Source organism: Acanthaster planci, linkage group LG07, assembly GCF_054643075.1.
Source record: "Acanthaster planci isolate LZ-2023a linkage group LG07, COTS_SCS, whole genome shotgun sequence".
In the NCBI taxonomy this organism is placed as follows: domain Eukaryota; kingdom Metazoa; phylum Echinodermata; class Asteroidea; order Valvatida; family Acanthasteridae; genus Acanthaster; species Acanthaster planci.
The window spans coordinates 7,558,592-7,575,037 of record NC_141783.1 but is presented as its reverse complement, the minus strand read 5'-3'; the positions used below and the strand labels follow the sequence as shown (position 1 = coordinate 7,575,037).

Below are 16,446 nucleotides of genomic sequence, written 5' to 3'. Positions count from 1 at the left end.
TTTTACATGTCATCATACCATAGCGACGGCATTTGTGCTTTTGTGAATACGCGCTTCTGTAACTTTCAAACGAGGCAATACATAAATTCCGAATAGTAAGAGCTAGCAGTAGCAGTAGTGACTTGACGAAGACACCGAACGAGTCAGATGCCGTGGTAGTCAGATACCAAACAGAGTTGCGGCTGCCCACCCGTTCAATTTGTCCGGGAATCAGACTACCCAAAATACCCGGATTTTGCCCATGTCGACGTACGTACAAACATGACAAATGTACATATATGTACTGTACATGTACACGCATACGGTAATAAATAAGGCTAGCCGCGTGTTGATGCTGCACGGTCGAAGCGGCATTGATGCTGTAATGCCTGGGTAGGCCCCCTAATTAATTTTTTGGTAGTATTTTTCGTAAATGCGTTAATGCCCACGTCTTGGCCTAAACCCCCAGCGTGATCATGTCAAGCGGTATTGAGATGGAGCCTGTTCTGCCGAGGTCATCTGGAGCAAGCGATCGCCGCATGACGACCACTGGAAATGGTAGGTCTGTAAGGTGTTGATGTTCAGGTGTACATTGTTGATGGGCGCTGACCGCTTAACCCCACAATTACAACTATAATTATTTATTCATGCCATTTCTTTTTCATTACATACAAGATGGGCATAGGAGAGGCAAAAGCGATAACAATCACTGTGGCCAAAGATCTGCCACTCCACATCAAGTTAAACTTATAGATTAGAGTAAATAAATATAAATGACAATACTAATATATAAAAGTATTTGATGCCAAAAGTTAAAACTTAAAAATATTTAAATATAAAAGAAAAGGAATGACTGGAGTGAACAAAGATAATGTAAGCAATTAAATATGAAATTAAATAAGTTAAATGAATAAGCAATTAATGATAATGACATAATTTTTAATAAGGACATAATGAATAGTTTAAATACAAAATAATAATTTGTTTTCCAATACAATATTTTCCCTGGTCACTTTCCGATGGCTGATATGTCACAAGCAGTGCAGAAATTATGTCCATGTATGAATTCATCTCTTCACACTACACTATGCTATCGACCACTCTCATATTGCCTACAACTTGTATTGGCCAAAGTTTGCAGAAATATCACCTTTTGGTTGGTTTTCAATTTTACCTTCAATTCATTCAAAATGGACATAGGCCTACATGTATGTCTCACTGATTTTATAAAAGATTGTACTTTCATTTAGCAGCAGTAAACGAGCGCATGTACATGTACGTGTATTATTATCCAGGGTGGTATGATAGTTGCATTAAATTTTTAACACTTCGCAAATTATTCTTAAATTACATTTGTACTGATAGCCAACCATAGTTTTAGCAGCCACTTGTAAGAACTGAAAACATCATGACTGTGACGTCACAAGAGCAGACCCAACAGCTTGGTCTGCAGCATCATAGTCACTGTTAGTTTGGACTGTCCCGGCCTGATATAGCTGGGACAGATGCTGTAGTTGTGGGGTAACAAATGCACAAACTTTTCCTGCAATCCGGCAACATTTTAGTGGACATTCCTGATTATGTTGCATCACTTTCATGTGCACCACTATACATGTCTGTAGCTCCCCAGATGCATTCGCACATCTGTTGTGAAACCCTGCACAGCGTGCATGATGTGTACTGCCCTCTCGCAGAAATATCAACTTTCCCGTCTGTAACCTGAGGACTTGAAAAGGTTGAAAATGAGTGTTAGTTTACTGACTTACAAATAAATACATGTACAGTGTACCTTGAAATGAGTCCCCCCCCCAAAAAAAACCCAAAATGAATTCAGCTTTAGAACAGAGACCAATAAAGTCTATTGAAAACAGTCCACTGATGAATCAAGTTGGATTGAAAAAATCTGCTCATCGCCTACCCTACCCCCTCATACAAACAAGAAAATCCCAAAACACCCCCTCCCCCTGCAAAAAAACCCCCAGGATCCACTCCTAAGGATACTTAAAATGAGAGCTTAAAAGGATAACGAAGCTCTCTGAGCACTGCAAACTAATATGAGTCAAGGGGCTGCCTGTGTACATGTATGTCAAGATGTAAAAATATTTCACAGCAAACTCAGTGCCTGTGTTCATTTTGCCACAGACGATGCCGAGTCGATGTCGTTCTGTACATACGTTCTGTGGTTCTTCTCCTTGCTTCTGCTGTTGATCACTTTCCCTGTTTCCATCTGGTTCTGCTTCAAGGTAAGAAAAACAAAAAAAAATCTGTTTCTCGTCCCGATTTTGTTTTTTTTTTTTTAAGTGGAGGAGGTGGGCCTTTCATTTTATTGATGCCCCGGCATGACAAATGAGTGTAAAGTCACCTTCCACTCTTTGCTATTTTGAGAGTTCAAAGTCATATTGAAGTGAAGTTCAATTTGGGAGTTTTGTAATATTTGGAAAGAATAAACCGTCTGTTTAATTCCAAATTTTTGCGCAGGGTTAGACATTGAAAGATATCATTTTTCTCAGCAAATTTGATGATAGCATTATTTGCGCCTGGTCAGAAATGTTGAAACAATGCCAGGAACAGAGATGCAAAGCTGCCAGAATAATGTCACATTATCACCTTATACTTCTACCCCAAGTGTTCCATGTACATACCACTGGAAAGCTGTCTTTCTGCTGAATCAAAAAACACCAATATCTCAATTTTTTTAAAACTTCTACTTTCAGCTCATTTTGTGGGGACAGGTCGCATTTTATGTTGAAGTGAGATATTTTTCACTAGATGAAGATCAAATTTTCTAGACTTTTTGGCCCAGTGTTTTTTGTCTGAAGCAAAGGAGATTTTACTACATCCAAAACAGGATTTAAATTTCAATACATCATTGCAGATTTAACCCTAAAAGAGGACAAGTAAAATAAAAATAACATTTAAAAATCGAGGCGGCTGGGGAGAAGGAAGCAGGCAGGGACAAGAAACTGATCTAGTTTTATCGTAAGGCCTCTAGGATTATGATTTGTGATTACTTTCCTGCTATTCAATGCGTTGTCTTTCCACAGGGCCATATTATATTACAGGAGTGTTAACTCCTCGTTCACCCTTCCGAGCGCAGATATATTGAATTGGTGTGTGTATTTGTGGAATGTTAACGAAATATGACGGAAATAATTTCATCAGATGTGCAGGTACACTTGCATGCAGTGCACCAGCACTACATCATACATGGATGATATATGCATGTGTACATGTTGTGCACTTCCTAGGTAGCATGGTGTTTGTGTTCTTTAGGCAAGACACTGTACAGTAGCATTCCAGTTCCCAGAGGCCCTCTTTAATGGCTGGAAAACATGACATAGAGGTTTGTAAGGTCGTCAAGAGAATGTGGGGTCGCCAACTTAGGGCTTATGTATGTAGGTCGGGAAGGAGTGAGATGCAAGGAAGATGCAACTGTGTAGATTTGGTCTAAATCAGTTAAGCATGGATTGCTGGAAGCGATGAACTGTGTCATTCTGGAGGTCAAGGGAAGTGGCAAAGGGTGCCAAGGGGTATAGGAGACCCCTCAGGGTGGTAGGGGACCTACCTGTGGGTACATGTACATCTTGTTGGGTTTAGGAGGGAGCGACTGTCACAGATCAGTGGCTCCTTACAATTGCCAAAAGAGCACTTATAGCCCTACCCATGTCACTGGACTGGCCCACAATTACCTCTGTCCACCCATGAATGCAAATGGTACCCATGAGAGTAGAGAATGGATTGGGATCAATGTAGAAAGTTTTCCCCACTTTATTAAAGAGACACATTACGGGAATTAACAATTTATTAAATTTTTATGGTTTCATGGGCAGGTGTCAATATTGCTCTTTTGTTAATGTCCTCTTTTCAGCCTAGGACCTCCAAGTCCTGATTAGAGTCTCGTGCGGAGTATTGGCCTTTTTTGCTGTTTTGAAAAGGGATAGTACTTTCCAGTTTCAACACGGTTACAGTATTTTCCAGCAGTTAATGTCTTCCTGTTTCCCATGTGCCCGCAGACTGTCGCGGAATATGAGCGAGCAATTATCTTACGAGTTGGTCGTCTGTTGCCTGGTGGGCCCAAGGGGCCCGGCCTGTTCTTCATCATCCCCTGCATCGATGACATCCGGGTGGTGGATCTCAGGACCTTGTCATTTGATGTCCCACCACAAGAGGTAGGCTCACTGTGACGACTTTTTCCTTTTTTTGCACTGCATGCGTACCCCAAATGCAATACCTCAATGCTGATACATGTAATAAAGGCTTTTTGTAGAGGAATGACAAAAAGCCTTTTGCAAGCTAAATTTGGAAATCTGGTACGCTGAGTTCTTTAAATGTACGTGAACATAACAATTTGAATTCTCCATACTACACGCTGTTGCTATACGTCGTGATTCGGGATAAGCTTTTACTTAGTTACATAAGAGACTCCTTTCAACAATACACTATTCTCAATGGATGAGAAGGGTACAAAGGAACCAGTCCATTCCAGAGATGGTGGTCGCTATGCAAAAGCTTGCCCTGAATCACCAGACATAGCAACAGTGTCTTTAGTCTGGGGAATTTAAATTGTTATGTCTATGTGCAATCAGATAACTCTGTGTACCAGATTTTAGTCAAATTTAACTCGCAAATGACTTATTGAAATAACTGTAAGCTACTCTGGCACTGTGGCGTAGAATGAAGTGGATTTTTAGTGTGTCTCATATGCACTGAGGTAAGAAAACAGTTGGTGAATTTTTTTTTTTTCACTGAGTGAAGGAAATGACGGAGGGTAACAGTGTTGAATGTGAACCTGCAGCCGCCAGAATGCTGTGTGTGGGGTTTTACCCACAGTGAAGATTACTCATCCCTAATTTGCATGTCACTTGTGCACCGGCTCTGCTTGTGCACTGGGTTCACTTCATGATCTTGACAAAGTGATTTTGAAGGTCTCAAAAGAATTTTGGGCCTGAGTCCATTTCCCTGATATTTGTATCTCTGTCATCAGTGGCAGAGAACAGTCACGTCTTCATGATGTTTGCTTTTTTTTATTACTTTGAAGGGAATGCACTCTAGAAACAATGAACAGAGGGGTTGGGAGCTGCCAATTATTGTCTCTGTCCAGTAGCCAGGCAAAGTGGATGGTCACTGGCTACTGAATTTATCTGCTCCTGCTCAAGGATTCTTGTGGTTGGTTGCGAATTCTGCGACCAACTGTCCACACTGCACTGCTAAGCCACCCACACATTTCTGACAAACTGTTTGAAGTAATTTGGGGAGGGGTTACCCCTTTCCCTGAGGATTTCTTTTAAAAAAGGGGGGGCAGAACAAAATTCATCCTAATATAAATGTTTGGATTTGATTCAGTTTTTGTCGATGTACAGCGTGTATGTTGTATGTAATGAGACAAATATTCAGATTCACAGAAAAACCTACATAAACACGTAGGCCTGGGTGTACATGTAAATCTCCTGAGAACAAGGTTCCAGTGAAATTGCCTCCTCGTAATCGGAACCCTTGTTATAAGAAGACTAGAAAAAACAAACCCAAAACAATTTCAGAGATCAGGACCCCGATATTTGGCTCTTGAAATATACATGCAGGTCTTCTGTCATAACAATACTGTTTGTTATGTTTGCAGAATTCCAGAAGTTAGAGGTTCACACCCCATCCCAATATAGTATTCTTTGTGTACCCAATCACATTACAGTACAAAGTCCGTACATGTGTACACCAGAGCTGCAATTGGGTCAGCCACAAATCATCACAAGTCCGTCAAGTCATTCCATCCTGAGTCCACTCACAGGCTATTTCAGTAAACTCTGAGAAAGGCAGGAATGGCCTTGGTGCAGCTCTTCAGTTTTGACCCGATATGTGAATTGACTTGCATTTATTGACTAACTAACCTGTGACTGACACAGCACCAACCCTGACCCACATTGAGAATTGATAACAAAACTATACTGGTACATGTATGATTATACATGTACACTGTATGCTTTGTTCTTTTTATGAAACAAATTGGCAGAAATGCCCTAGAGGAACAGACCAGGAAATGTATAATATACTGTATATCTGCAAGGAGGAAACAACTAGAAAATCCATTCAGGGCAATCAATAAAAGGACTTTCTATCAAGATTTATGTGTCAGAATAAGGAAGACTTTCCTATATTGTGCAACATATTGGCATGGCTTGCTCCATCTTTTTTCAACTGAACGACAGACTTTATGATCCTGTGTCACAAACTCTAGGAATAGCTCACCTTGAAATAACAGTTCTGGTTTCATAATGTGATTTCAAAATAGTTCAGTTTCGTAATGTCAGCTTCCTGAATGGAGGTTTTGATCTGGAGTCACTGTGCTGTTGCTGTAGTGTTGGCAGCCAAATGTCTTTGTGTGACAGATAGAGTGAGCCAAGTGTGTCTGTCGCGTTCTTTATTCAAATGTTAAAAATTGTATTTCTAGACCTAAACTTCAGGATGCTATCTTTTCAAGTGTAGCATATTTTGTTGAAATATAGAATCTTCGCTGCTGTTTATATCTCATCAAAAATAAGGAACCCAAAAAGCACAATTTTAACTTTTGTTAGAAACTGCAGGGTACTTGAAAAATATTTTCGAAACAAGCTTTCTTCAGCATTACCACAAAAACTCACATATGCATTAGATGCTGTGTATTCAACAGGCTTACATTTATGCAGTGTAATGTTTAAAATCCGAACCTTGGAAATGTGGTTTTGTGTCCCATTTATCCTTTTTTTCTTTTTTTTTTGTTTTTTTTTTTGTTTTTTTGTTTTGCCATTTTGAAAGATGCATGCATTTTGGTTCCTTTTGAGTATAGCCAAATTGCCATAACTTTCTTTCCCTTGATGATTCATTGTTTTGTGAGTGTGACAATTCAAACTGATCAATTGTCTTCCCCAAATGACATCACAGCATAATATCCTCAAGTTATCCAGGAAAGATGTGCTTTTTTCAATACAATTAAGCAAGAAAAGGACAATTTCAGATTTTTAGTTTAGATTTTTAGTTTTACATGTAGATACAGTTTATCTACATGTAGATAAACTTTATTCAATCAAAAAAAAAAGGGAAATTACAATGTTCATGTTGTCGTCTCTCTTAAAAAATATATGACTATTAAAAGTTACGTTTCAATACACCTGTAACACAGGGAAACAATATCGTAATATCCCGACTACCGAAGGACCTAATGCCAGGTTATGGAAATAAACTCTGTTCCTTGACCTCTTGAACTTCAACCTTTAACCCTAACACTCCTCAATCCTTCACCTGTTGGAGGACTGAGGAGTGTTAGGGTTAACCCAGCCACTTCTGGGACTGTGGACACTATGGTGGTAAATATATTGTATTACTTTCTTTCGGTGTATCACAAATGCTACTCGAGCATTTTCTGTTAGTCTTGCACTTGGTTTCCAGAGCTTCACATGAAGAAGATTTAATCGGTGTTCCTCCTACTCAAATATTGCATGTATCTTGCCCAGTTCATCACAAACATCAAACTAACAATAATTTTATACAAATTACAAAAATACTTTTCACCAAAGTTTCTTGAAAAACTCTGGAAAACTCAAAATGCCTTCCCAAAACCCAAAGTTAAAACCAAATCATGCTTGAGGACAATGATTTGAGGTGAGTTCCACACCGATCCCCAATTTGAAGACGGCAGAAACAGAAATTATCTGTTGACAGCCTCATTATGACGTTTAACAGCCCGGCCCATGAAAAGTGAATTATATTGATTTGTGTGTGTGACTACTAGTCTCAGTCTGTTACTGCGTAAAATGATATTATCCATTAAACAGGTGTGGAGAGGATGACCAGGATCTCTCCACACTTTACATGTATATAATTGGTCACGTAGCTGTTGACTGTAGACCATGTAGACAGTGTCTACTGGTGACAGATATTCATTAACTATTTTAGTAGCTCATTAGATGGAATGAATCGTCAAGCTTCTTCACTTTCTTGTCTGCTTATCGATATTTCCAGCCCAGCATACTGGACAGTAGGCCCACTCACTACAAATACCTGAGTGGTAAAATATCAATTTGACTTCCCTCCTCGTATCGAACACATTTCGTTTCTTCAGGCAGTACATTCTCCAGTTCAATCTCTTCTCTAAATGATTCACATGGCTACTCCAGTCTAACCTGTCATCGAACATAACCCCAGGGTACTTATGTTCAGCAACACGTTCAATTTCACATTATGAACCTTACAGAAGTCAACCAACGTGTCTTTTGTCTTGGACAAATTCAATTCCAGAAAATTTAGTTTACAGTTTATTACAAGCCGTCTCATTTGATTCAAGTAGGCAGACTCGTCATCGTTCTGTATAAGACCAACAAGAATGATGTCATTTGCATATTTTACAAAGGGACAACCATGTTCAGTAGACCGACATCAGCTGTGTTAGACAAATACGGAGCAAAAGCAGTACCTTGAGGAGCTCTGGTACAAGAAATGATAACATCAGAATGGATTGAATCACTGAGAGGCACAAACTCTGCATGGAAAGAGATATAATTCAAAATAAATTTGATAACCATGTAAGGAACAGCTGTCTAGAAGTTTTCTTACCAAAATGTGAGGTTGCATTGTATCAAAAACACATGAAAACCCAAAACAGATTATGAGGGATGAGCTTCCAAACTTGGCCCGTTCTAGATAAGAGTAGAGTCTATCTAAGCATTTGAAACAAAATGTCATCCTCTGTGCTGCGACCCTTAGTATATGCAAATTGCAATGGATCAACAAAATCAGCAACTGTTGGTTTCATAATCTAAAACCAAATGCTCACATATCTTCATTGCCTCCGAGGTTAAAGCAAATATGCTCATTTCCATGGATTCCCAGTCCGGACGAGATGATTAAAACAAACAACGACACACAGCACCATTCCACCTCTATACTGATGTGCAATGAAACTACTAGTTCACTCAGGGAAAAAAGACAACTCCAGAAAATCTAAATTTAACAATAAACTATGGGAGTATTGATTTAAAGAAAAGAAAATAACACAAAACGCGTACATTTATCTATCAAAAATTTAATCATTTTTACATTCACATGCGTGTGCGTTCATATTTCACCAAAAGTACATAAATTATGTGAGTTTCTGAAGCAAATTAGCCTAATTTCTCAAGCTCTCTCTGGGGAGAGATTGATGTTTCTTGGGGAAAAAAGGAAAAGATGAAATGAGAAGGGATTAAGAGGGATGGAAAGTGGTACGTAATTAGAAACCATAACATGGATTGATGGCTGCCATTGGTTTACACAGACTGCAATTGCAGGCCAGTCTCAGAAACGGCCCCTGGCAAGGTTGTTGAAGGCAAACACTCAGTCTGGATTTCACCTCAGCTTTCCATTAAGTATGAATATTATATATTTGTTTTGTTTTTTTCCAAGAGGTGCTGGCAGTGATTAAAAAGCTGCCATCAAGGAAACACTGGTTGTCGTAGCAACCCTAATGTAATCTCATTGCCTGCCAATTACACAAGGCGGGGACGCAGACCAATCACGCACAGACTACATGTACATGTACACTATGAAGAAGCTCACAGCCTCGGCACATTTCAACTAGAAAGCATTAAATGCATTAAAGCATTAAATGTGCTGTACAGTGTACTAGATTTACAAAGAGAATTCCTACTTTGAAATCTTTGCCTTTTAAAATGGGAGCGGCCAGTTTTTATTTGTTTTACCATTGCATACATTTCCAAGATGGGAGTTGGATTTTCTGGACTCTTGCAGATGGTTTTCGTTGAAAAGGTCTTCTGCTTACCTGCATAGCTACAAACAGTTTGTCAGAATAGAAAAGTTGAAAATCTAACAACTGCTGAACATGTACAGAACCGGGTTATGTATTTCTGTGATAGAGGGATATAAATATCTAAGCATTAATCATCATTATCAAAAAGTGGGGAAACCTAAAAACAAGGAGGCTGGAAAGAAAATGGGTGGGGATGACAAATGTTTATTTGTTTCATTTGGCCTTAAAAGAGATGCAAGATCCTTCCATTGAACCTGTGTTTGATGTTATATTGGTTACTTAGATCATTTGGTTTTCGGCTTCATGAGGGATAGGCCTCTATTATTGGACAGCCATCTTGCATTTCTATCACTCAAAGCAGTGTAACCAAACTAAGTTTGCATCTGAATCAGTTGTCTGGAGCTAGGTCTAAGACTTTGCTTCATGGGAAATACGTTAAGACATGAAGACACTAGACCTAGCTGTAGCTCTGGAATCCCAGAGGACACGGCCTGAGGCTGGAAGGAAAAGTAGTCTGTTCCCCTTTATTAATATGTGAAGTTGTATTACTACTGCCAATGGGTATACGGGGAACAAGACAACCAAGGTCTGTATTGCTCTTGGGAATGAAGGGAATGATTAAACATAAGATGATAAAGGGTTAATTTTTTTGGCATTAAAGGCATGTCAATTGAATTTCTAGGTCCTGTCCAAAGACAGCGTGACAGTCACCGTGGACGCAGTGGTCTACTTTCGCGTGCAAGACCCCACCATGGCGGTCATCAACGTGGAGAACTACAAGCGGTCCACCGAGCTGCTTGCCGCCACCACCCTGCGTAACGTCCTGGGCACCAAGACGCTGGCTGAGATGTTGAGCCACAGGGAGGAGATCAGCAACACCTTACAGTCACTCTTGGATGAAGCCACCGACCCCTGGGGTGTCAAAGTGGAAAGGGTCGAGATGTAAGTTGTAACGAAATCCACTCAGCGTGGGAACGTGCAGCCCTGCTGTCCGTTTGGACACGGCTTCATGCACATTTCTGTTTGAGTGTATGATCTCCATGTGTGCACCAGGGGTATGCACAAGGCCTTCGAGGGGTTGCTTGTCTTGTAGTCAGAGCGCAATGGGATGATCTGTCTGTTTTATCTTGTCTGTGCCCTCACAGAAGTAGCCCAAGACACCACCAACACTAGCTCATTGACAGGGTCCCTGGGCCTTGATCTTAACCCTCTCAGCACCCAAGGCATCTTGCACCAACTTGCTTCTGAAGCTTTAGGACTCCTTCAAATTCTGTGGCCTAGGGCACATTCCTCCTCAAATTGCCAGGGGCATCAAGTCCCATGTCAACTACACTGTAAAAGTGTTGATGATACACCTACCCGAATCCTGAGAAAGGCTTCAAAACCTTGCGTTGTATTTTCTTAAAGGTTAGAGGGGAGATGGAAGGTTAAAAGCAACAACCAATGAATTTTCGCTCTTGTTGCCTCTTTCACAAATGCGGGGTGCGAGTTGCCAGGACTTTCCCTGATGTCCGGATTTTTCCCTCAGAATTTCAGGGTTGTGTCATCAGGATTTTCAAAATCTGGCAAATCCTGAGATTACCATTAAGGTTTTATGGTGTGATTGTTGATAAAGAAAACAAGAAATGGACATGAAAAAGACCATAGACCCAGTGCCAAAAAAAAAATCTCTGTTGACTTTTTTTGTGGATATTTCATTTTCCTCTTATCTCACCTCTTTAAAAGATCAGTCTCTTACAGTTCACAAACTTTAGGTGCAGTGTGACACCCAACCCTGTATTCCTGACAGATCAAATTTCAACAGGATAATCCCCTGTTTGTGTTGTGTACACACACCAAGACATACAAGTCTTTAGAGGCCGATCATGTGTTGAACCTAAAGTGTTGAAAATATGAGGTTGCAATTAGACATTATATATCGTGCAGATACTGTTTAATTGACTCTTCAAATCAGTGTCTGTGTTGTCTATATCTGGCCTTTTTCTAAAATTCAACTTTTTATCCTAAAGTAGTAGAGACCACAAGTTGTTAATGTTTCATCTTTCAGTTCGTGTACAATATATTTGAAGTGCATTGGATCATCGCCTCTCAGTGATACATACACTGAGTTTGAAGCTGATACTTTTGACTTGCCCATAGAAAAGATGTGCGACTTCCTACCCAGATGCAACGTGCCATGGCCGCCGAGGCTGAGGCCTCCAGGGAGGCTCGTGCAAAGGTGTGTTATTTTGGCTAAATGACAATTGCAAATGATCAGTCATATACCTGGCAAACATTTTTGAGAATTATTTATGAACAACAGGACCATAGTGTTGAATGGTTTTTATTGATTCAGTTCAAGAAACACCTTGTAATACCCTCGGCAACTTCTTACTGAACAGGTGATCGCCGCCGAGGGCGAGCAGAATGCCTCCCGCGCCCTGAAGGAGGCGGCCGACATCATCGCCGAGTCGCCCAACGCCCTCCAGCTCCGCTACCTGCAGACCCTCAACTCCATCTCGGCCGAGAAGAACTCCACCATTGTCTTCCCGCTGCCCGTCGACCTGCTGAGTGGGTTCATGAACAGCAAATAGCAATTAGCCCCTGGGAAGGGCAGGCAGGATAAAGACACCAGCTTCTCTCTGCCAACCCCAGACATATAAGCTAACCATCAGCAAGAACTGTCACCTGTACCAGTCTCCATCATCCACACTATTCATATCAAGGATTTGAATACCAATGAAATAATAAATGGTAAAAAGTAATAACAATAATACTAGCCAAATGAACTAATCCAAGCTATTGAGTCAGTTGGTTTCAGTTCGCAAATAACATGCTCGGCACATTCTTGTCAGCAAGTAGTTTGAACTTGCGTAATTTTACTCTGAAGAAACACACCAGGCACCTCCATTGGAGCTCTGTGTAATGACGGTAGCACCATGACAATACAAATATTTACCCCTCTGGCAGGATGCCAGCATACAGTCTCTCTGCCCCGAAGCACAGCACACAATGTGTTACTCCAGTTCCATTATGGCTGGCTTTGCAACCTGTCATTTGTAATGTATTTGCATATGTCACAAGCATGCAGCCTGCCCACCAGTCTACCTTTGCATGTGTAGTGAAGTATTAATGTTGTAAATAAGAAAATCCCAACCTGCTACAGAATCCTGTGTGGGTTACCATGCTGTAAATCAGCAGAAGTATATGGTTATGGTATATAATTAGCCACTTAGGAACCATGAGGGCCAAAGTGAAGATGAGCTTCTCAACACATTTGTTTTTGGAAACAACTCATTTTTCAAACAACTCATAAAAATCAAAGATTGCTTTGTACATAGATTACATAATTTGCTTCCTTTGAGAATTGTGTTGGACACTTATCTCCATACAAAAATCAATGTGGCCAGGGGGGGGGCATCACGAGTAAATGTAACTTGCTGGAAATATTAATGTACCAGATTGTAAGTTATAAATTTGATGCATGCATTGGTGTACGTATATGAATTCATATGCTAGATATGTCTAGCTGGATGTTGTGATTACTGTTATTGCTATAATTCTGACAATAATCTCTTATATTTCCGCTGATAATCTCCTTGTATGTGGATTTCCGCTTGAGCTGGTTGTTCTTGCTTAGCTTGTCTTGTAGCCCTTCCCAGGTTCAAGTAAAATGTAATTTTTAATTATGTAATTATGTAGATTAGCATGTTCTTTTGTTTTGTTTTTATTTTTAGTAGTTGCAAATTTAGTACTGTCTTTCGTGTTTTGCTTGTGTCGGCTTTAAGGCATTTTACACACAACAGTAGTTGTATCATATGTTATTGTATACCGTTGTAAGGTTCAAATTGCTTGTCGAGTCATATCAGAGCTCACTGTTTTCTTCGGTAACATACCACCTGCATTACATGTAAGTATATTATGCAGGTACACGCAGGTATTCTATTATGGGACTTTGAAAGAGTCTTATTGTATTGTGTCCGACCCCTTGGTGACTGAATTGGCAAAAGATTGCCTCCAACTTTGCCATTTTGTTTTCAGATCAACATTCTAATGCCTGGATTTCCATATCTACCCACATTTAGAGTGATAAAGAGTCCTGTGCATTTTGCTTTGTTTCCCATGGAAGTTGGTACGAGGAGCTCGTCACGTAGCATGTAATTTTGTGAACATCACTGAGCGTTTTAATCCATGGCAGCAGATCGTAGTTTGCCACCCTTGACCTGAATCGGAGATGCCACGAAGCTTCTTACGTTTTGTTTGTTTTGTGGACATCATGTTTTCTCGTAGAACAAGATGAGGATGGGATTCCACAAGTAAATAAATTGGAAAGTTGGCAAGAAATCCTCGTCGTATCGTGCTTTGTCGGGGCTCGGGAGATTACAGTCTTCCCAAGCCGGAGCGACACGTCATTCTTCGGTTGGCTGGCTGAGACAACCGTGTTACAGCACACGAGAGTAAGGATTTCAGAGGCTTTTAGCGAAATTAGCCTCGTGCCAGTGCTGATCAGTGTCACTTTGATGAGCGTCGCGCGCAGCGAAAAGGTTTCGGTATGGTACGTCTGTCACCTTTCACCATTTCATCTAAGTCGAAAAGAAAACACCTTGTGTGATGTTCTAAGAAGTCTTTGTTTTAGAATTCAACTTAACGGGGCCAAATCCTCTTATTTCAATACAAATTCACACGTACCTTAGGAGGTTAGTATGTTAAAAGAAAGTTTTTTTTTAAGTGCTTTTTTGAAACATGATAATGAATTTTGAGATATTCAAATTCGCATTGTACCCGAGTTCCAACAGCGCTATGTAATGTAGTGCCATTGACATGTGCATGTATAATATGTTGCTGAGTTATGATTCCTCGAGCGCTTAGCAGAGTGTTAAAGATGTTTGTTTTAAGCGTATGTAAATATCGTGTAAATGGATACGTAGCTGACGTAGAAATGACGTAAATATTGGGAAATGAGTGATCTGAGGTGATGAGATTTCTTAGAAGTTTTCTCTTATGGTCTCCATTGCACGTGTTATCGCTACCCGTTCCTCGGCACTGTTTCACCAAAAAAAGTGAATTTTGGGGAAAAAAGTGAGTTCACTTTTTAGGGACTTGTCTCTGTATCTTAAGATATGTTTAAGGACACACTTTCCTCAGTGAACAAAGGCAGATTGCTTACAATACCTGATCATTTACAGATGTTGGTGTGAATTGCTGATTATGATTACCCTCACGAAACAACGAATACATGTTGTGGAAAGAAGTTTATTGGGAGAAAAAGGATTTAATTGTTGATCAATTATCACAGGTGGATTCCCTTTTCTCAAGATTACGTTTTGACATCACCATTTACATCTTAAAAGCATTTTTAAAAGTGAAGTAGGACACAGAGGGTCCAAAATGGCAACATCATCAAACGGGAAGTTATTGCATTTTGATGGCGATTCATTTGGCCCATATATTGTTAACTCCTCATTCTTTTAACAGTGGCAATTTCATTTTATATAGCTCGGGTACATTCTACAGTCATTGACGTGCAGCGTTCTTTTTCCGAAGTGTTGTTTCAAGTACATCTATCCTTTTTTATCATTTTGGAAATGCGAGATTAATTATGTCTTCATGTGGGAATGTAGTTTAAGATTTATTCATCACCACAAAAAAATATTTATGTGAAGTATTGGTTCATCTGCAAAGCTGACGTAGCAGTCATGTCGAGTTGGACCTCTATTCATTCCTCACTGTTTGTAAATCTTTCATAAAATGACTGAACAACGCACAATCCAAGGTTATGATACAGAAACTTTGTTTCAAGTGGGCGGGGGGTGCAAGCGAAAAGATTTTCCTCTCGTGGAATTTTAGTTTTAACTTGAAATCTTTCTTACACTTCATTTTAAATTGTTCATGTAATTCAGGTTATTAAATGATTTGTGGTCTGAAAAAAAGTCGGTCCGCTATATACGACTGTGCTGTGATTTTATTTCAAAACGGGCAATAGTGAATATATTCACCTGTAATATACGTGGATGTAGTGTGTGTTTCGCTACAGAAGTTTTTAAACAAAAATGTTTGCTAATGAGCTGTAGTGAAAAGGTATACATGTATATTTGTTTTGTTCGTCCATTACGACACACGTTTTAAGTTTTATCAATGTTAGAGAGTCTCATTATAGGTGCATGAGCCTGCGCGACAGTTTTCGAAGTTCCTAATTACGTGAAGGCATGCTGTGTGGATTTGGCCTTTTCATGATATCCATGTTGCCAACTTAGTGCATTTTGGATCGTACGATCTTCCTTTGTCATTCCCGTCTTGCAGAGTTTTTGTTACCTAAACAGTGGCAGTATGCAAAGCTACGTTTCACTGAACACGTAATTCCCTGTGGGTGAATGCAGTGGTCTGTGTAGGTTTGGGAATGTTCTTGGTACAACATGCCAATAGGTTTGAGTGGTTGTTTGCTTATAGGCCTTGTAAGACTCCAGCTGTAATGAGATAGTGAGCAAAACGCTGCATGGTGAAGTCATAGGTTTGAGTAAGTTCTCTTGTAATATAGAAAGGTATTGTAACAGTCTTGTTTACGAATCTGGATGTCAAATCCTTGTAATGGTTGGATGCATTTTGAGGTATTTATAGTACACGGCAAGATAGGCTTCACATCATACTAGCCGAGGTGCCTTGTTCACGTCAGTGTAGCGGGATAGAGGATGACAGGATCCCCCCTCCAACCAAAATCA

General features: G+C 40.0%; 1 protein-coding gene across 1 annotated transcript; it reads left to right on the top strand.

Moving 5' to 3' along the window:
• Positions 1–210: 210 nt before the first annotated feature.
• Positions 211–15,672, top strand: LOC110989663 (stomatin-like). Its single transcript, XM_022254208.2, has 6 exons — positions 211–537; positions 2,122–2,222; positions 3,993–4,148; positions 10,434–10,693; positions 11,891–11,969; positions 12,133–15,672. Exons 1-6 carry the CDS (start codon positions 456–458, stop codon positions 12,322–12,324), a joined length of 870 nt encoding a protein of 289 aa, XP_022109900.1. The 5' UTR covers positions 211–455; the 3' UTR covers positions 12,325–15,672.
• Positions 15,673–16,446: the final 774 nt, after the last annotated feature.